The following is a 22,539-nucleotide window of genomic DNA, read 5'->3' as shown; positions in this document are numbered from 1 at the left end:
TCTTTCTTTCTTTCTTTCTTTCTTTCTTTCTTTCTTTCTTTCTTTCTCTTACATTTTGACTCAAATAAACAACTTCCCAAGTGCAAAATGGGGAAAGGGTGGCTACACAGAAAATTATCTGAAGAAGATCTTGGGGTTTTAGTGGAGTTTGAGGTTAACATGAATCAACGGTGTGATATGGCTACCTCACTCCCTGCCACTCAAAGCCAATGGAATTTTAGATTGCATTAAGAGTGGCATAGTTTCTTAGATTAGGAAGGTAATAGGATAATAGTTTTTCTGATCTCTGCTTTGATCAGATGACATTTAGAATACCTTGTTCATTCTTCAGTCAGTTTTGGAAAGATGCCAATAAACTGGAGAGTGTCCAGAGGAAGGCAATCAGGATTGAAAAGGGCCTCAGGATCATGCCATAGGAGGACCAAGTGAAGAAACTGGGGGTGTTTAGTTTGATGACTAGAAGACTTAGCTGTCTTTAAGAGGGGAAAGACTGAAGCATGAGAAAGGGATTAGATTTATTTAACTTGGTTCCAGAGGGTATATCAATGGGTGAAAGTTTGCAGAGAGACAGATGTAGAGTTGATGGAAATAAAATAGTTCTGACAATAAGAGCTATCCAAAAATGGAATGGCCTACCTCATAGGAGGGAAAGATCTTCACACAAAGACATGATGAGGATGTACCAGGAATGTTATAGAGTGAATGCTTTTTTAGGAGCAAGCTGGACCAGAGCACCTCAGATTTCTCTTCTAACTCAGAGATTCTGTGATGGCAAACTTTTAGAGTGGGAAATTCGTTACCAGTCCTGAATCTGACTGTGTCCACAGAAGTATGGGTACAAAGTCTTGGCTAGTTACTAGAGAGATGCTATATGCTTGTACCCTGAGCAATTACAGGAAATGAAATTGTTATTTATTGTTTATAGGAGATGTTGTCTGGCACTGTAAGGGAAAAATTTGAGCTGTGTCTGCCATATGCTCTGAGATGTTACAAGAATGACAGGTGTCAGGCACAGAAAAAGCAAAAACAATGTCTAGAGCCTGCTCTTCATGTGTTGTGGATGTTAAAAATGAAAAATCTTTACTGTTGCAGTGAATGTGTGCTTGAGGGAGATGAATAATCACTTTGGGGATATGGAGAAGGCTAAGCATATTTAATTCCAGTCCCCAAATACATATTAAGAGAGGGTGAAAAAATTTCTACCTACATAGAAATTATAAGAGGTAATGGCCAAAGTGGTCATTAAAGGTGAAGTGTCTATAGGCACATTCACTGTAGCTGTGTTGTGGCCCCACTTTTCTTGGCCAAGATACTGGAATGGTTTGCCATTTCCTTCTGCCATTTTACAGATGAAGAACTGAGTCAAACAGGGTTAAGTACTTGCCCAGGGTCACATAGTTAGTAAATATCTATGGCTAGATTTGAACTCATGAAGATGAGTTTCCTGATTTCAAGCCCAGTGTTTTATCCACTGTGCCACATAGCTGCCCAGTTGCTGTAGCATCTATAGTAATAATAAAGCTAACACATAGTACTTTAAATTTTGCGATTTTTGCAAACATATTTGTAAATATCTTATCTCATTTGATCTTCACTATAACCCCATGAGACAGGTGATATTATCATCCTTATTTTACAGGGGAAACTGAGGCTGAGAGAAGTTAACTGACTTTTCCAAGAGTTACATCTAGGATGCTTCTAAGGCAGGATTAGAACTAAAGTCTTTCTAGATCCTTCTCTAACAGTTTGTTAACTGACATAGCTGCATTTCTTTGGCTTTTACACTGCTCAGAGGAACCTTATGATAAACTATTACCATGGCAACTAGGGTGCTTTGAAAAGTAGTACCCAATTGCTCAAAATTAGCAAAATTGATTAGAAAAGATGACAAGTCAGTAAATAAATAAGGAAGTTGGCATAAAGCAACTTTGGGGTGTGGTAAAGTTTGGGGAAAGTCATAGGGATCATAGCTCACAGATTTACAGGATATCTAGTCCAACACCTTCCTTCATCTTATAGTTGAGCAGACTGAGTCCTAAAGATGTAAAGTGATTTGCCCAAGAGCACACTTACTAAGAAAGGAAGAATTTGAAATTGAGTCCTCTGATTCTAAAGCCAGTGCTTCACTTTTGGACTTTTTAAAACTAAATATAATCTTTTCTGATGAAACAAAAATCCCCTTTTTGTCTCCCATCTCTCCTCCCCGACCCTGTGTAAAGCCACATGTGAGCAGCTTTCCAGAGGACTGCTGCTATGAACAGCTTTCAAGTTCTGATTACATAGTATAGTAACTCTCTTTTTATTCAATAAAAAATCAGAGCAAAACATTCACAGAAAATCAAGGTACAGCATTCACAATGTTACAACTTATTACAGAAAATAAAAATACAGCATTCACAGTGTCATAACTCAACAACTTATCACTAAAATGGCCACATAGTTTTCACCAAAGTGGTCACATAGTTTTCAACAAAGTACAATCATTTAGTAACTCAATCATTCAATCATCCTTAAGGAGACTTGCCTCCTTAAGGGACACAAAGTACAAAAGTCAAAGTATTCCACCAATGGGATGAAATTAAATTACAATTTTATCAGTCACTACTCAGTACCCTCTTAAGGGGTAGTGGAAAGTACAAAAACCATCCACCCCTACATCACAAGTAAATCACAATTTCATCAGTCATGATTCAGTACCCTATTTCATCAGTCATTACTCAAACAATTTCATCAGTCACTACTCAGTATCCACAGAGAGGTCTTTTCATCTTGAATCGAAGCAAGTAGCTGCTACCTGAATCCACCAAACTGACACCTGGGTTCAAAGGCAGATAGCTCCCAGTTTCTTGTCCAGCTCTCTTTGGAGTTCCTGCTCCACATGGAAGCTCACAGTGTCCAGTCCATCTCAAATCCTTCACAGTCTCTGTTCCTGGGAAGACAAGGCTTAAAAAAGCCACGAGAACATTCATACACATTAACAAAGTCACAACAACATTTGTACAAAGTACCAGCACCACAGTCATGCTTCCTCATTCTTTGGCAGCTCCAGCTGGCCCTTGGAAGTCCTCAGGAGCTCTGGCTGGCCCTTGGAAATCTTCAGCAGCTCCAGCTGGCCCTCGGAAGTCCTCAGCACCATAAGCTCCATTCTCAAAATGAAAATCACTTTATCCATCCTCCACGTGGCTTGCTCCAAGAAATTCTGTCTCAGTTCTCAATTCTCATTCCTCTTCTCAGTTCTTCTCAATTCTTATTTCAGTCTTTAGTCCAGCAGCAGCTGCCCTGCCTCCATGATACTTACCCTAGGAAATTCTGGCTGTCCAGTTTGTGCTCTTCCTTAAATATGGTATAGCTCCTCCCTGTTCAGCCCCTTCCCGTTATGACAGCAACAGGAGATCATACCTTCTGTTTCTTTAACAGAGGCTTACTTTGAAACTAGGTGCTAAGTACCTCTTAGCTTGGCAATACAAATGGATCTTCAAATTTCCTTACTATTACACCCTGCCCAACAAAAATAAAGAGAAAACTCTTTTGAATAACATGCAGAGTTAAGCAAAACAAATTCCAGAATTGACAGTGTCCAAAAAATAAGTCTCAATCTTCACCCTGAGTCCATTAGACTGTCAGGAAGTAGATAGCATGCTTCATCTTTCCTTCTTTGGATTGTGGTCGGATATTGAGTCAATGGAAGTTCTAAGTCTTTCAAAACTACTTGTCTTTACAATGCCGTCATTGTATAAGTTGATCTAGTTCTGCTCACTTCATGCTGCATCATCAGTTCATACAGGTCTTCAAAGGTTTCTCTGACTCCATCCTTTTGTTAATTTCTTAGGGGGCAACAGTATTCATTATATTCATATATCATGTTTTGTCTAGCCACTTCCCGATTGATGGGCATCCCCCTTAATTTTGTACATGTTGAGTTTGAAGCCCAGTAGGACATCCTGTAGATTTTGGAGTTAGAGGCAAAAGTTTGAATCTATGAGGGTGAGATTTTAAAGTGAGGGAAAGAAAGGACAGAAGAAAAGAAAAGCCAAAGATGAAACTTTGGGGAAAACCCATAATTAAAGGCAGGAGTAAACTGAGTCAGGTTGCAAATGAGGATGTCAGCTAGGACTGTCACCTTGAAAAAAAAGTTCTTTTCTGTCCCAAACCTCGCAGCAGTTATAGACCAGGGGCTATTCAGTTTTCCGTGCCTTATGCAGTACAGGCATTCTTCTCTAAACGGAGTGATTTAGCCTTACACTCCAAAGGGAGCAAGTAGAGGTTACCTAGCTGATCCCTCTTCTCAAATTTCCCACATGTCCTTTCTCTGCAATGAAAGAGCGGGAAAGAGGAGGAGGGGGTGGCAAAGGGCTGCACAGATAGAGATTTTCTAAGCTGGGAAGAAACAATAGCGTCCCACATTTGCAAAGGGCTTATCGTTTCCCAGAGGGACATTTACAAAGAGGCCCCTTCCCCCACCTGACCCCTACCTAATTGCTACGATGAAAGACAGAGAGCAAGGGGGAGCTGGAGGTGGGACTGAATTTCTCTTCTTTCCACTTAGGCTAACAATGACATTTCCTTTGCTGCTAGAGAAGGTAGCACTGCCCTGGGACTCGGAGCAGACTGAAGGGAGGTCCGGGCATTGGAAGGAAACCACTTAGCCCTCCTCTTCCCGGCTTCTCCTCTGGCGATTAGCAAGGAGGCATGAATGCAGAAGCTCAGGAGGAGGACGCTGCGTCCAGTTTGTTGCTGGAGGACATCCAAAGGAGGCTTCGGAGCGCTTTCCGCAGCCCCATCTCACACCAGGACGTCCCGTTGCTGCCATGGGAGCCTGGGAAGCAGCAACAGGAACCGCAGCAATCCTGGGAACGCTCTGGGTGGCGGACCACTGCCGTGCAGGAGGAGCTGCGCTGGGCGCACATAGATGGAGCCTTTGCTTGGTTGCGGGCAGAACTGGTGAGCCCTGCCAAGATGGCCTGGGCTAGAGACTTTTGCCTCTTGCCTTCCTTCTAGTTGACCCCTCCGTTTTATTCCTCTTTCTCTTGCCTCCCTGAACTCACCTCTTCTCCTAACTTTTACTTTATTATTTGTACATTTGACTCTGAGACAGAGCGCTGTTGGGAGGTGTGGGAGAGCATTCAGTCAACAGGTTAACATCCCAAAGAACCTTCAATCATTTTCCCTCACCCATTCTTCCATCTTTCAGCTTTTGAAAGGAAAAATGGTAGAAAGATTCACAACTACCTGGTTATATTCCTGACAGGTTGCGAGTTCTCTAGTCATACATTATAAAGGGTCATAGGTTTAGAGCTGAAAGGAAATGTAGGCATTGAATGCCCTCCTTAAGAACACTGAGGACATCAAAGAAATTGTGCCTTGCCTGAGGTCTCACCAGGTACAAATAGGGCAGAACCAGGATTTGAACCAAGGCAGGGGTGGGGAGCCTGCAGCCTCGAGGTTACAGGTGGCCCTCTAGGTCCTCAAGTGCGGCGTCAGGCTTTGAGGCCACAGGTTCCCCACCCCTGAACGAGGGTCTTCCTATTTTTACTGCACCATGTGAGGTTTTGTTTTGTTTTTGCCTTTACTTTTGGTAATGATTAATTCTGGCTGAAAGATCCAGATTCAAATGACAAATAAACCTCAGTACTAGTACAATACAGAAAACAGCATTTCCACAATATGGATTCAAATACCACCTTTGATACTTATTACCTGGGTGAACTTGGGTGTCACTACCTCCCTGAGCCCAAGTTTCTTCATGTGTTAAAAGACTAGATGGCCTTTAGGGTTCTTTCCAGCTCTCAATCTATGATTGATCCTGTGAACGCATTGGGGACTGTCCCGCTAGTGATGATTGTGACTGGTCATCTGCACGCTGAAGACTTTGAGTCAAACTCATCCTCTTTCTTTTCTTTTAGAGTAATATTTTGGAAAATTGAAAATAATTTAAAGACATAGGGCTATTTCCCCAATCTTCAGTGGAAACATTCACTCCCCTTTTCAGTAGTGGAGATAAAATATTTTTAACAAATAGATCAAATATTTCAGATTTACTTTTTGGTCCAAATTAGAGTACAGAAAGTTACCAAAGCATCCTTGCTGAAGCTCAAACAGAAATGTTGAATTGTCTGACTATCTAGCTGGCAGTGCCCCTCCCCCCTTCTCTCTCTCTCTCCCTTTCTCTCTCTCTCTCTCCCTAGGGCCTTGTAGACATTCTATATATAATTAGGTAAGTTTTCTCCCCATATAGAAAATACATTCTTTAAGGCCATCAGCTATTTGATTTTTGTCTTTATACCTCTGGCTATTAGCACTTAGTAGGTACCTAAATTAAATAGTTTGTACTATTAGCACTTAGTAGATGCTTAATGAATGCTTATTGAGCAATACTGGGGAATTCTACTTAGCAAAATGGTGCTTTTCTCCATCAAATAATATGGTATTACAAGCTTCAGAAGTTGTTTCTTCATCAGCTTATTTCAAAAACACTTTTTAGACTTTTTCTTTTTTGTGCAATAGGGAGGGCAAATGGCACAGTGGAAAGAATGCTAGATTGGGAATCAGAGGGCCAGGGTTAATATCCTAGTTCTGCCTACTTCCATGACCTTGGACACATCACTTAATGTCTCTGACTTTAGTCTCTATAGATGGAAAATAAGACAGTTGGGAGCAGCTAGGTGATGAAGTGAACAGAGCACTGGAGTCAGGAGGACCTGAGTTCAAATGTGGCCTCAGACACAACACTTACTAGCTGTGTGACCTTGGGCAAGATACTTAACTCCAATTGCCCTGCCTTACCCCTTCCAAAAAAAGAAAAGAAAAGAAAAGAAAAGAAGGGAGTTGGACTAGAGAACGTCTGCAATTCCTTCCAGCACTGACTCTATGATCTTATGAACTTCAGGGCTATTATTATGATTGGCTGTGTCCAAAATCACAACAATATTCTTATAGAAAACCTTATTTAGAGAAAACCAGATTTTCTTTGTGGATCTCTGAGCAGTTAAGAAAGCAGAGAGACATTTTTTGAGTAGGAAACAAATGATCATCTCAGGAGAAACAAATTATCTAGAAGTTGCCATTATAGCCAATTTTTATGGGCAGTGCCTACAGTGCAGTACAGGTAATTGATGTTATGGAAATAGGCTTTGTTTGGCCTGATGGGAAAGTGGGTTGGACGTCAGCTCATTCACTTGAAACGTTTGTAAGATTAACTTGCTATTTGCAAATAAACTTCTTCTGGGAGTAATTTCCCAACTATTGGGTTATTTAGAACTTTTGCTTTGGTTCTTCTTTCTTGCTTTTGGAGTATTTTCTGAGCAGGAAATATGGTTGAATAGAGCCTTGGTTTCAGTGATATGGTATTCCCTCTGCTGGTTTAGATTTTAGCTCCTCCAATACCTTTGTATCCTTTATGACTCTTAATCACACTTTCACATACATTCTCCATGGAGGATCTACCCAAGATAGAGTCCCTACTTTCCTTTTACTATCTCAATTGTCTCAGTGTGCCACTTTGGTTCTCTGTTGTCATGTATTTTTACATGTCCAGCTCATTTCTTCCAGTAATACATATCCCCAATAATGTTTTCTTCATTTCTTCTCATGCCCAGGTCATAGTTGCCAACATGCTATCGCCATCATACATTGTCCTTTGGTTTATTTGTCATTTTAATTCTTTGATGACATTCCATGGCCTGCAGCCATATAGCATCAGTGAGAGCTCATTGGTGTTGAAAACAAGAGCTTTTTATAGCAATAAACAATTTTGGGATCAATGAAAAACCTGATGATTTCTCTGTCTTGACTTCCTAATAAATTCTGGGCTCTGCATCAATACTCTATAAATATGTACTGCTTTACCAATTTAATGGGATGCTTAAACACTGGGGATATAAATGGATTAAAACTAAAATATTGCAATCTTGTGACTAGCACTTTGCAAATAATAGGCATTCAATAAGTGTTTGTTGAATAAATGATTGAACACCTCTCCTTGAAAGATTTAAAAGATAGTAGAGACTAATAGCTAAAATGGATTTTGCAAATTACTTGTAGATTTTTTAATGTCTATTCTAATTTAAAAATCAATATTAAAACCCATTTGTTGGATTTTGCTTTTCGGATCATCTTTCTTAGGTAATTCAATACCTGAGTAGCGGTTTTGTTTTGTAACTCTACCCTTGCCTTCATCATATACATGTTGTATACGAGGGGGACATGTATTGAGGGGACAATAGGCATGTTGATATTCCCCTCAAATATCAAGGACTTCTAGTTTATAGGATCACGAGAGCTAGAAGAGATTCTAGAAGCTGTGGAGTTCAATGTTTTCATTGTATAGATGAGGATACCGAGGCAGAGAATTTGTGACTTGCCCATGCTCTCATTGCTAGTAATTGTCTGGGATGGGATGCTCAGGTCATCCTGACTTCAAACTCAGCACTTTATTCAATATGACACCCAGCTACCTCATCCACCTCACCTCTCATGGACTATGTCTTTACTCATCAGGGTTCTTATAAGTATGTCTCGCCAATCATCCACGTCAATGTGAGTTCTATCTTTCTGAACTATGAGATTCTTTTTGTCTTATAATAGTCACCTATTCTTCCATCTTTCCTTGTGCTTCACTCCTCATAAACCAACTTTTTGTTCATACTATGACCTTCAGTCCCTTTATCCTTTGTTCTCACAATCTATCACACCTTCTCTGGCTTGGCTTCATCTCTTTACAATTTTGATCTATAGTTCATCAGTTCAACTATACCTTGACCTCCATCCTTGAATTATTTGCCATCTAGTCTTACGGCTATTCACATCCTTCTAGTCCTCCAACCTACCATATACATTCTCTGTTTCTTTCTCTATGTTACTGGACACAACTGGAGGGAGGAGAGTCACACAATTATGCTGATTTATGTCAAGCAATTTCACGTTATCTAATCTCAATTTTGCCATTACTGATGTATGACAGTCCCATTATTCTTCCCTGATTCTCCATCTCATTGCTTGAAATAGCTATTTTAATCATTATTTTAATGCAAATATGTTTCCACACCTGTGTTTCAAATCTACACATTCAGCCGTAATCTTTCTCATGTTCCACATTACCACCTGTCTATTGGACTGTGTCCTTCCCCATCTTGGATATCCTGTCAGAATATCAAACTTAACATTTCCAAAACATTTTCCTTCTCTTCCCTTCCAAATCTGCCCATCTTCCAAACTTTCCTCTTCCCTTTTCCAACACTACATCCTCCTAGAGACCTAGATTTAAAGCCTCAGAAACTTTCTTAACTTTTCCTCTCCCTTACCACTCTCATACCTACCCCCCTTCAATTATTTGTCAAGTCTTGTCTTTCATGCCTCCTAATCTGCCCTTTCTGTCCTAGTTCAGGGCTTCATCCTCTTCCATCTAGACTACTATAATTGGTCTCCTGGTTTCCAATTTTTCCTCTCTCCAATTCCTTGTCTCTCCACACAGCTGCCAAAAGGCATACGAGTCTGACCATGACACTCTTGTTTTCAGAACCTTCACCAGTTCCTGTTGCCCTTAGGATAAAATATAACTGTATCAGCCTGATATTTAAGACCATTCACATTCTGACTCCAATCTACCTTAGCAGCTTTGTTTCATATTTCTTCTCTCTATGCATTCTCAGTTCTGAACAAACTGGATGACTACATTCTCTGATATCAACATTACATTTCCTGGGTCTGCACACTTGTAAATCATACTGTTCTCTAGGTTGAAGTGAATTCCCTCTTGATCTTTCTTCTTAGAATCTATATATTCCTTCAGGGTTCAAGATACCCTGAATCTTTTCAGCTGTTAATGATCTCTCTCTCTTTCTCTTCAAATTTTCTTGTATTTACTTATCTGTGCACCTGCTATCTCCATGCCTCAGTGGAAAGCTAGCAAGGAGGGCAAGGAGTTTCTTTTTTTGTATTTGTATGACCAATACTTATCTCATTGCCTTGTACTTAATAGGTGTTTAATACATGGCTTTAAAAAATAGGTTCCTAATACATAGTTATTTCTAATAATAGCCTTTATTTAGTACTTTAAGGTTTGCTAAGTGCTTTATGAATATTATTTCATTTTATGTTCTAAATAACCCTGGGAGGAAGGTGTTATTATTTTCCCAGTTTTACAGATGAGAAACCTAGGCAGACAGAGGTTAAGTGACTTGCTAGAGTCATACAGCTAAAAAGTGTCTGATTCTAGCTTTGAATTCAGGTCTCCCTTAGTCTAGGCCCAGGACTGTAACCACTGCATCATCTAGCTGCCCTATCTGCCTATCTATCTATCTATCTATCTATCTATCTATCTATCTATCTATCTATCTATCTATCATCTATCTATCTATCTATCATCTGTCTGTCTGTCTGTCTGTCTATCTATCTATCTATCTATCTATCTATCTATCTGTCTGTCTGTCTATTTTTAAGTTATGGAACAAAATAAGCATTTCCATAACAATATAATGAAAAAAGATGATTGCACATGAAACTGCAAATTTATTATATGCAATCTGTTATTTCTTTTAAATATATAACACAGTTATCCCTTCCTCATTGTCTTTCCCTGTCATGGTTTTGATATATCATGTCACAGCATAAGAAATTAAATGGAAATTTTTGAGGAGTTTTGTGGAAGCCGCAGATGACACATGAAGGCCAGCAGATGACACAGAAAAAAGTTTAGAAACTCAGAAGTGCATGAAATATATGTAGAGTATTATATCATATCAACATATTTTATCTTTTAATACCATAACAATTATGACTTCTCTGGTACGAAGGGAGGGCCAAAAAATTTTACCCTGATTTTCCAGATCTTGAGGGCACCACACCCCTAATTCTGACAATGTGGAAGGGATAACTATAAAATTATCATGTAAATTTCTTCTTATTTCTTTTTTTCTTCCCTTTTTTCCCCATCCTAGAGATGGTTACCATTAGACACAAATAGATATACATATGTAAAATTATTCTGTACATCTATCAGTTCTTTCTCTGGATGCAAATAGCGTTTTTCTTTATATAGTCTTATTAGTTAATTTGGGTGTTTGTAATAGTCAAAATGACTTATTCACTCAAGTCATTCTTAAAACAATATTGCTCTTACTGTATACAATGTTCTCTTGGTTCTGCTCATTTAGCTCTTCATTATTTTGTGCAAGTCTTTCCATGTTTTTTTTTTAAGGTCATTGAGTTCATCATTTACTATAGCTGCTTCATGTATTTAGATAGAACACTACATTCTATGACAAGCTCTATGAGTCTCTACGTACTCTGTCTTATCTGCACTTTGTGGATCACTAAGAATCTAATACAGTGCTTTACAAATAGTGCTTCATAAATGTTTACTGAATTGAATCAAATGGGATTCTAGCAGGACAATGGATAGAGTGCTGGGTCTGGGGCCAGGAAGAACTGAGCTCATATCCAGGCTTAACTTACTAGCGTGTGCCAGGGATGGGACTTGAGCTAATAATAATTGCTAGCATAGAATTTTAAGGTTTACAAAATGCTTTTCATGAGTTATCTCTTTTGATCTTCACAATTACTCTGACAGGTAATAGTTATCCCAATTTTCCTCATAACAATGGCGTTTATTATAATGACAGCAGTAGGTGTTAGTCTCCTAATTTTGCAGTTGAGAAACTGAGGCAAACAGAGATTAAGTAACTTGCCCAGGGTTATACAGCCAGTGTCTGAAGCTGAATTTTAACTTGGATGTACCCAACTCTAGGCTTAGTCCTCTATCCATTGTGCCATCTAGTTGTAGGGTCCCTTGTATGTGTGTGAGTGTGTTTGCGTGAGTTTAGATATCTATAAATTTTCTTCTAAGGCTGCAGATATCTGTGTTGCACAAGGACCCCTGACAGTCCCCAAGACGCTTTCAGAGGGTTCATGAAGTCAAAATTATTTCCATAATAAAACATATACATTATTTATCTATTAAAGTACTCCTCTTTCCAACTACATATCTGTGTTAACAGCAAATTTTCTTTGTATAATTCAACCAAAACAACAGATGGAATGCAGAAGCAGATATGAGAATCCAGCTGTCTTCTATTAAGCTAGACATTAAAGAGATCTGCAGAAATATGTAAAACAGTATCACTCTTCTCACTATAGTTTATTTTTTTGGGGAAAATATAGCTTCTTTTCATAAAATGTTATTTATTTTAACATGTAATTCATTTATTATTGTTATTTAAAATGAATTAATATATAAATATTTTATCAGTTTTAATTTCTAATATGGTAAATATTGATATATGTGACCTACATAAACAAAATCTCTTTGGGGTGCTTGATAATTTTTTAAGATTGTAAAGGAATTCTGAGACTAAAAAGTTTGAGAACTACTAACTACTCTAAGGTATAGTTGTGTTTTCACTGAATAGTGGGAGCTACTTACATTACTACAGCATCAAAGTAACAAGTATTTTGAAACATGCATGGACCCCCAATTATGTAACATGGGTACTGCCTCCTCTGTGCAAGTGGGAAACCATTCATATTGTCTCATTCCATGAGATTCTTGTACATAACCTTTCCTAAGTCCTCTAGAGAACATTCACCTTGTGCTCAAGGGTTCTTTATCGAGGCCTTTTAAAATTTCACTGGTAACACACAAAAACTAGGCTTCCTATCTGTTAATCATGGCTTTTTCTACATGGCTGTGTCTCTTCCTTTCCTGTAGTCTGTATCTGTGACAATGTCTTTTACATTACTTCTTGCATGATGATGATGATGGTGATAGCTAGTTAGTTAACCCTACTCCTAATTGTCACGAATTATTTTAAACAAATTTATCTCTTGTTTTCATGACTGGTTTCCTATAGCATTGCAACAACAACAACAATAACAATGGTGATGATGATGATAGTGGTGGTGGTAGTAATAGCTAGCCTTTATATAGTCCATTAAATTTAACAAAGCACTTTACAAATATCATCTCATTTGAACCTAACAACAGCACTGGAAGGTAGGTCCTATTACAAACCCTCATTTTGCAGATAAAGAAACTGATAGCTATTGTTAGTAATATGTAATTAGTGATATGTTAGTAAATATGTAATAGTAATATGTGTTCTCTTATGCCTACTGTGTATCTTTCTAGAGTTTGAATGTTCAGGTAACCCCCAGACATTTATCTTCTGGTCCTATAAGAATGGATGAATTTATATTTGGACACATGACATTGTATGAAAATGGTTTTCCATGCATAAAAACTCATTACTAACAATTTTGCTCATCAGTTACTTTTGCTTTAATTTCACTATCACTTTGGAAGTGATTCATATGGATCATGCATCATAAATTCAGAGCTGGAAGAGAATTCTAAGGTCATTTTATAGATGGGGAAGTAAAGGCTTAGAGAGAGGGGTTATGGAAAAAGAAGGTGAAGAGAGAGAGAGGGAAAGAAGGAGAGAGAGACAGACAGACAGAGACACACAGAGAGAGACAGAGACAGAGAAATTAAAGAGAGAGATTGACTGTAGGTCACACAGATTGTAAATGACAGAGGTAAGCTTGAACCCAAATCCTTTGACTTCAAATCCAAATGTTCTTTCCACTGTACCATTCTTGGTTGATATAGAAAGTTCATTTTATAGCCAGTAAGAAAGATGTAACTAAAGAGTAAAGAGAACAGCGAATTTAACGCCCATTTAATTTTTCTTCCTCACAAACTCCTTATTCATCTTGCATTGACATTCTTCTTGATGGTTATCTTCAGCTAATAAAATCCCCTTTGTGTATTTTTCCTTTCCTAGTTGGAGATGAGCTTCCAGAACTGGCAGCTCGCCAGAACTTTGGTGGATTTAAACTTGGAAATGCAGCAATTGAAGATTGAAAACGAACTGTCCACAACTTCTGAATGTCCAACTCTTGGAAAGATCACTGTGAGCTCAGAATAATAAAGTATATGTTAGGAGACATAAAGCCCAAAGACAAAATATGTTTTCCACAAATAATTCTGACACAAATATCCTGAAAAAGATGCACAAGCTTCCCAGCTAAATTCTGTAGAAGAATATAACAAGGTGTGATGGGAAAATGAAAGGAAAAAGAAAATCAATAGTCAATGTGGAGAAAATTCTGAAAGGTTTTGAAAGGTTCCATGGGAAATAGAGAAAAAGAGAATGTGATCCATGTATGGTACTGTTTTGACTTCTTTCCCCGAGTATCCCCTATTGGTTTCATTTATCTTTTGCTAATTTAGCTGCCCAAGGTTATCTCATACGGTGTCCCCTGTAGTTGGTCATTCATAACTTCACGTTTTAGAGAATCAAAATATTTCCTCTGTTTGAATGAAAAAATATGTAAAACACATGTTTAAAATACTGCATTGTTTTTATTATTGTGGAGCTTTTCCATAAAAAAAGATGAAACAGTTTTAAATTTGAGAAATCAAAGGAAGTCCATAAGCCTAAATACCTCTTTCTATTAAAAAAAAGTCACATATCAATAAACAAAAACTACACTTAGAATATATATATAAATTTAACACTAACTGGTGATAAAAATAGTGTCTTAAGGTCATGGAAAACAGATCTGGCTCACTTATCTGTTTTTTTTTCCTTCCCTCCTTCCTTCTTTCCCTCCTTCCTTCCTTCCTTCCTTCTTTCCCTCCTTCCTTCCTTATTTTCCTCCTTCTTTCCCTCCTTCCTTCCCTCCTTCCTTCTTTCCCTCTTCTTTCTTTCCTTCCTTCCTTCCTTCCTTCCTTCCTTCCTTCCTTCCTTCCTTCCTTCCTTCTTTCCTTCTTCCTTCCTTCCTTCCCTCCTTCCTTCTTTCCCTCCTTTCTTCCCTCCCTCCTTCCTTCCTTCTTTCCCTCCTTTCTTCCCTCCCTCCTTCCTTCCTTCTCTCCTTCCTTCCTTCCTCCCTCCCTTCCTTCCATCCTTCCTTCCTTCTTTCCTTCCCTTTTTCTCCTCTCCCCTCCCACTCCTCTCCTTTCCTTCCTCTCTCCTACCTTCTTGCCTGCTTGTCTCCCTCCCTTCCTTACTCTAACTCTAATTATTATGCCTGGGTAAAGATTTGGCAGTCACCACAACTATGTTAAATTAGTAACTGTGTCCTCAGTTACAATAATGGTGATGCTCATATCACAGAATTTTAGATATGGAAGGGACTACAGAGTCCATCTCAATCAAAGCATACCCGCCAAAGTATCCAAGGTATAACAAATCTGGCCAATGGTCATCTAGCCTCTAACCTCCAGTGAGGGAAAACCTACTCCCTCCCGAGGCAGCCTATTTCACTTTTGGACAGTTCTAGTTGTTAGTCATTTTTTTCTCATGATAGTTTAAAGAGGACTCTTTGCAACTTCTATCCATTTCTCTTGAAAGAGCAAGAGGATGTGTGTTTGAATTCAAGTTCTGCAACTACCTGGGTGACCTTTGGCAGGTCACTTAATCTTCTGGAGCATCACTTTTCTTTTATGATCTGTAAAATGAGGAGTTAGACTATGAAGCTTCTAAGACCTCAATCTAGCTCTTAATCAATGATTTTTATAATTCTAAATATAATCCATCTTCCATGAGATAGCCCCTGGGGTCTTCTCCAGGATGACTAGAAAGAACTATCATCTTTCTCTTTTAATAATAATAGCTCAAATACATACAGTGTTTTCAGTCTACAAAGCACCTTTCTTATCACAACAAAATGATTATCAACATTTTATAGATGAGGAAACAGTTTTAGAGGTATTAAGTGACTTGTCCATCATTAGAAGATAGCAGCTAATTTGAATTTGAACTCAGGTCCTGTTAACTCCAGGCCTCGTGCTCTATCCACCGTACCACTCTTTTAATGTTAAAAGTTGTTTTATCTCTCTCTCTCTCTCTTTTTGGAGGGCAATTGGGGTTAAGTGACTTGCCCAAGGTCACAAGGATAGTTTTTGTGTTAAGTGTCTGAGGCCGGATTTGAACTCAGGTTCTCCTGACTTCAGGTCCGGTGCTCTATTCACTGCTCCACCTAGCCGCCCCTAAAAGTTGTGTTATTTCTCAATAAATGTAGTATTTTCAGTGTGCTCTATATCTCAAAATCTCATTTAAGCCTCACAAAAAGCTATTGTGAGCAAGGTATTGTATTATCCCTATTGTTCTGACAAGTAAACAGGCTTTGGGAGTTACATAGTTTGCTCTTGGTCACACAACTAGTGTAGCAAGATTGGCATCCAGGTTCATGTTCAGCACTCTATCCACTGTATCACAGAGCTAGCAGTTTTTTTCACCTGTATAATGGATGCATTACTATGTACTATTTGCCCATGGCAATCGGTTTCTAAGAATAAGATAGTGGATCAAATTCCAATTGATGGATTACGTGGCTCCTTAGAGGCACAAAGATGATGAGAACCTGTCCTAGTCTGCCAATTACTTTATGACCTTTTGGCTCGAAGAAATTCATTGCCATTCTTTAGATAAACTGAGATCTTTCTTAAGATGAATCCTAATTCAAAGAATAGACTATAAATCTCTGTCTCCCAGTTTCTAGCAACTCTTCCCTATTAAAACAATTGATGTAGTTTCCAAGAAATGATTCTCAGTAAAACATGTAGCTTCTTTCCCAACAGTTGGTTGCTTTGCTGCCAACATGTACAGATCTTTGTGATTAGAACACATGAGAGGCGATCAGTTTTGTGGATGCATAAATAATGAATGTAAAGTAATTCAGATCTACAGTTTGACTTTGTTGATGCTATGTTGTATTTTGGGATTCAAGTACTCTGGTGTGGAAAAAATCATTAAAATAGTTTCATTAATGCCTTTAAAAATATTACAGTCATTTCTGCGTATGCCCTCCGCCCTTCCCTCCCCCCATTATACTGTCCCATATAACAAAGAATAACAGTGAAGGAGGAAAAAAAATCATTACAATGACTGCCTTAGATGAGAATGTATCCAACATTCTGCCCTTGTGGTCCCTACACTGTCTATTGATAGGAATAATGTAAGATGGAGGTATGGTGTATGATCTGATCTTTGGGACCATTCTTCATTATGAATGAGAAGTTTTTAAAAAAAGGATGCCTCATATTGAACTTCCCTATAATTCTGGTAGAGAAAGTTGTTGTTTTAATGCTCTTCCTTTGTTTAGGGATGACCTATCTTAGGTCTACTGTATGTTGTTGCCGTGGCTTCACCAGCCAGGGAACTCAGCCTGTGATATGAACCCAGCAACATGGAAATACAATGGAAGCTTTTTCTTCAGAGCACTCTACTTATTTTAAGTTTTCGATCTGTACTCTACCATTAAGTGACTTTTGTAGTGAATCATGTTCTCTTTAATTCTAGTAACAGAAAAATGAATTTCCTTTCATTTAAAAAAATTCTTGTAAATGGTTTTCATCTGTTTAGTGATCTTAGGGTTATAATGTGGAGAGGCAGTAGGGAAATCAAATGATGTACTTTCAACTGTTAACTTTTTCTCCTTTGAGCTGCTTTTTAAATAAACTAGAGGAACTTCTTAAAGAAGTGGGAGATAAAAGGAATCAAGCCACTACCATCTGGGGACTAGGGAGAGTGAGGAAAGGGAAAGCCATTGTAATCAAAATGGTGCCCTGTGGGCAGTTAGTCCTTCAAGAAAAGAAGAAGAAAAGAAAGTGTTTAAGATGAGGGAGGACACAGAGAGCCACAAGAGGGGATCAAGTAGTTTAGTGAGAAAAGTAGGGTGTTTAGATTTCTTAGAAGATACATTCTCTTTCAACTCTTTAATTGGCGGTGGGAGGGACAGGAAGAAATCAACTGTAGCAGAGAAATTCCAGTCTGTGTGTTTCCTGCTATATAATAGCACTTTTTGCAACACCTAGTTGACAGTGGTTGTGAAACAGATAAAAGTTCCTTCCAGCTCTAAAAAGTGGAGTTGTGGTCAAGAAAAGAATCAGTTAAAATAACCAGAACATACACCTCTACTTTCCTATCATAAACTACCTACTTTTTGGTTTTGGGTCCAGACCTATGATTTCAGTGATTCAGGGAACTCTTGATGGAGCAACATTGTTTATTAGTGTAAATTAGCAATTGGCCTGTTACTTACTGTTGTAGAAAGTTGCCTAGGTCCCCAAAAGGTTAATTGACTTGCCCAGGTTCACACAATCAGTGGGAGTCAGAGATGGAACTTGAACCCAGGTTTTGTTTTGTTTTGTTTTGTTTTTTTAACTCCAAGTTCATCTCTCTAAACTCTAAGCCATGTGGCCTCTTATACCTAATAAATAAGTAAACCGACGAATAAACAAATGAGTGAATGATATTTACATATCACTTTAAGGTTTGCAAAATATTTCCTAGATTTCATCTCATTTGATTTTCACAATAACTTTGTGAGACAGGGAGAGATTCTAATATCCATATTACCATTTTATAGATATAACATGTGGTAAAAGTCTCCTGCAAGACTCTGACCCCATCAGAAAGATTAGGCATGATTCTAGGGGCTAATCCTGGAAGGCCAATTTTTCTCTTTGGCTTATTACACCCTTCTGAAGTAACTATACAAAGATCTCTAAACATAGCTAAGGTTTAGCCCATGTCTAGGTTTCCCCAAATGTGAATAACAGGATCCCAGCACTCAAGAAATAATACATGGAGGTAGGACAGCTTTTATTGTAGTCGACTGCAGACACAATTAGTCTATAGCAGCCCATAAACAGATAAACACATAAAACACTGAAATAGCCCATCAATTCCTCTTACAAGGGCACTAAAATTAGGGTTGCCTTTAAAGCAATTCTTTGACATTCTAGGTGATCCCTAGCTTTTCCACAAGGTTCTACATAGTCTCTCCTAGATTACTGTATCACCCGGAGTTTAGATTCCCCCTAGAAGGCAAATATACTTTGGGGTTTCTGAGTTACCAACTTTCCATCAAACTTGCACTGTCTGAATAACTTGCTGGCCAAGAAGATTGCTGCTCAGGAAATATAGGACCAATTCTTTTCTTTCTTAAAGGGGCATGTTGTTTCAAGAAATCATCTTTCCTTGTAAGGTTTAGTATCTGAATTTTTGATCTTGGAAATCTTAAACCGGAAAACCCTTGAATTTGAGATTACTCAAGACAACGCCTCAAGGCTGGCCCTGTCTAGGAAATCCTTTTTTTTTTTTCTTCCTAGATAGATGGCCAGATTCTAGAATCATATTCCCTAGTGAACTAAAATTCTTGCTTCTTTGTTGAAGTCCAGGAAACAATGTCAATGAGCTCCCTTCCCAAGCCAATCTCATGAATGCATAACATTTAGGTATCACTTTAAGGTTTGCAAAGTTCTTTCCAGATATCATTATTATTTCATGTTGTTTCATAACAACCCCTGGGAGGTAGGGAGAATTTTAAGTATTATTATTATTATAATTTTATAGGCATAATATTTGTTACAGGATTCCTCCTGTGTGGGCTCAAGGGAGACCACATTTAAGTTTCTGCCATGTGTCTAATGCAGGAAAATCTCTTGATGCCCTAGATGTTGTCATCCCTTTGGCTGAGAAATTCCTTTCAGTGTCTTTCCTCTGAGGCCAGAGACAAGCACATTCTTCTCCCATGTACCTCTGCCCCAAGGTAGCTGTTTCCATTTCCTGATGAGGAGAGACTATGCATTGGTATGCAATTCTTTTCTCTGGAACAGGACAGCTCTGAAGCATGGTGTTATGTTGTCCAATGTGAAAAGAAAGTTCAAGAGAGATATCGTTTTATATGCCTTTGATAAGAGTTCATTCTTTTGCCAACCAATCACCAAGAAGTAACCCTAGTCACTAGGAACAAAGGAGTTTTGTGGACTCTCACTCAGGAGCCAAAGCATGTTGTGCTCACACTTTCTGTAGGGAGGTGCCCTTCATCTGGGCTCATATTATATAATCCTCTCAAGTTGAATTCAGAACTTCATTAATTGATCGAGGATTCCCACCTTACCCTGATGAATAAAGGACCAGGTTGATCAAGTCAGTTGACCAGGGTCCCACAGGTAGTATGTAGCAGAGTCAGGATTTGAACCCAGGCTACCCTCAAATCAGGCACAACTTCATCAGACTCTTGAATTTTTCCAGTCAACATTTTAAACTTTCCTACAAGATGGCAAGATTTTTTTTTTATCAGATTGCAAATTTCTATCAGATATTTAAGGACAAAGAATTTTTTTTACTTGTTTATCTTTTCTGTGATTTGTACCTTATATTTTTTCTCTTTAGTATGCAGAGCTAAGGGTAAAATAGAAGAGCCCACATTTTGGGTATGGGATTTCTTCAGTACCTTCCATGCAGCGGTGGTTTGATAACTGTTTAACAATCAGCTCTCTGAAAATGCACAATATAGTTTAATGTTTAATCTGCATTACTAACATTTTCTCCACCGTTTTCTTAAGTTTACACAATCGACAGAAAACAATAAATCAAGCCTGGTTTGCAAGTTTGCTGATTTCTGAGGTGTAAATGCTCACATTGAGAATTTAATAATTGGCTGGCCCTAGCAAACTCTTTCTTCCATGTATAAGAAGTTGATGTTATAACTATAGTAAGTTTTCCTTGATGCAAAAACACCTGCCTCCCACCTGGGTCCAGTTACCTTTTACGTGACTGCAAATTCATCTGCATATAGTATTTCATAAATTTAATCACAAATTTGTTCACCATTCTATATGATTCCATGCCCCCATTCCATATGATTCTTATCTTTTTTCCAACTTGTGTGAACCAAAGGAAAACACTCTCAAATTATAGTTTAGAATGTATTTGTTGCATGAAATCAGAATTAATCAGATTAAGTGTTAAAATTCTGAGTACCTATTCGGGGCACGGGTAAAAAAGTTGTCTTTTCCAGTGCAACATCTCCCCACCATTGAGAGGTGGGTTCATGACATCACTTTTGTGGAGGGAATCACTGTGCCCAGTAGATTCATGGACAGGTAGTATCAACCTGTCATATTTACAACCACAACTAAAATGGTTTGAACTGCCCTGACCTTTTGTTCTTAGCCTTGAGTACCTTCCAGATGAGTGGGAATGCTTTTGTTAGAGCATTCATTTGTCCCCAAACATTGCAAATTATTAAGGAGAATGGCTAATATTTACATAGCATTTATACAAAATACCTTACAACTATTATCTCATTTAGTTCTTAAAACAATCTTGTGTGGTCAGCACTATTATTACCCCCAATTTCCAAATGAGGAAACTGAGTTATGAATTCACTTGCCCAGGGTCACATAGATCGTATCCGAGTTAAGAATTGAACTCATCTTCTTGAATTCAGGTATCTCTTCTATTTTAGTTTTCCTAAACCTAGGGTCCTACAAACTCAAAACTGCAATCTTACCGTCCATGCCATGGCTAAGAAAATATTTCCATCCAGGCAGTTGAGGTAGTAACCTCCCCATAGATCTCTAGGCAGTGAACTCTAACCCATGGATCCAGAGGAAAGCAGTAGAAGCAAGAAAAATGGAAGATTCTCCTAATAGATATGCAATATGACCTCTGTTATGGCATGCAACACTCTCCACATGGTCTTTTTTTTTTTTTTTGCTTTTTTGGAGGGGGGAGGGCAGGACAATTAGGGTTAAATGACTTGCTCAAGGTCACATGGCTAATAAGTGTTAAATGTCTAAGGCTGGATTTGAACTCAGGTCCTCCTGACTCCAGGGCTGGTGCTCTATTCACTGTGCTACCTAGCTGCCCCAGGACTCTCCATGTGGTCTACAGAGTTTGTCTCTGGTCCAATTCCCTGGAATGCTATATAGATATACCACTCTGGTCTAGTACTGACAGATCCTTTGGATTTTTGTTTTAACCCACAGTCTGGGGGCAGGGAATCTCTTTGTCACAAAGGGGTTTCGTTCTTGACTCATGTGAACCAGGGTTCATCCCTGTGGAAGCTTGATCTCCTAAAGAGTAGGCAGGCTTTTCTTAAACTCTCTGGCTCATTATGCACTCACCCTAGTGTAGATTTCTGAGGAAAACTTCTAAAAAAGGCTTAGCTTTGGTTCATGTCTAGTGTCTTCCCAAAAGGAATGAACAGGGATCTCTTCTAGAAAAGTTACTCAAGGTACAAAATATTAGATATAAGGAATAGGGCAGGTATTTAATTATTTCCTTCACCACAGAAGAAATGATTAAAACAAAAGACTCATAAATGTTTTTGCTTGTTGTTTAGCCATTTCATATTCTCTATAACCCCATTTTTTTTGGAGGGGGGAGGTTTCCTTGGCAAAGATACTAGAGTAGTTTACTATTTCCATCTCCAACTCACTTTACAGGTGAGGAAACTGAGGCAAACATGGTTAAGTGACTTTCTTGGGGTCATGCAGCTAGTAAGTGCTTGAAGTCACATTTGAACTCATGAAGATGAGTTCTCCTGACTCCAAGGCCAGAGCTCTATCCACTGTACCACCTAGCTACCCCAGCACTCATAAGTATACATTGACAAATAATTAAAACATGAAAGGGTAACCAATTACTCCTATTACACTTCTCTGGGATGTAAGAAAGACTGAGAATTTAAGTATGTAAGAGAAAACTTAGCAATTAGAGAATAACTATTTTGGGGTGTAAAAGA

General features: G+C 38.4%; 1 protein-coding gene across 1 annotated transcript; it reads left to right on the top strand.

Annotated features, from left to right (window-relative positions):
• The first annotated feature begins 4,689 nt into the window (after window positions 1-4,689).
• Window positions 4,690-14,159, top strand: AARD (alanine and arginine rich domain containing protein). The gene is made up of 2 exons (XM_069081326.1): window positions 4,690-4,941; window positions 13,779-14,159. Exons 1-2 carry the CDS (start codon window positions 4,690-4,692, stop codon window positions 13,920-13,922), a joined length of 396 nt encoding a protein of 131 aa, XP_068937427.1. The 3' UTR covers window positions 13,923-14,159.
• Window positions 14,160-22,539: the final 8,380 nt, after the last annotated feature.

Source organism: Petaurus breviceps, unplaced genomic scaffold (genome assembly GCF_028583685.1).
Source record: "Petaurus breviceps papuanus isolate PSGF00001 unplaced genomic scaffold, PetGlider_PUasm1.0 98, whole genome shotgun sequence".
Lineage (NCBI taxonomy): Eukaryota > Metazoa > Chordata > Mammalia > Diprotodontia > Petauridae > Petaurus > Petaurus breviceps.
This window is presented reverse-complemented; position numbering and strand designations above follow the sequence as displayed.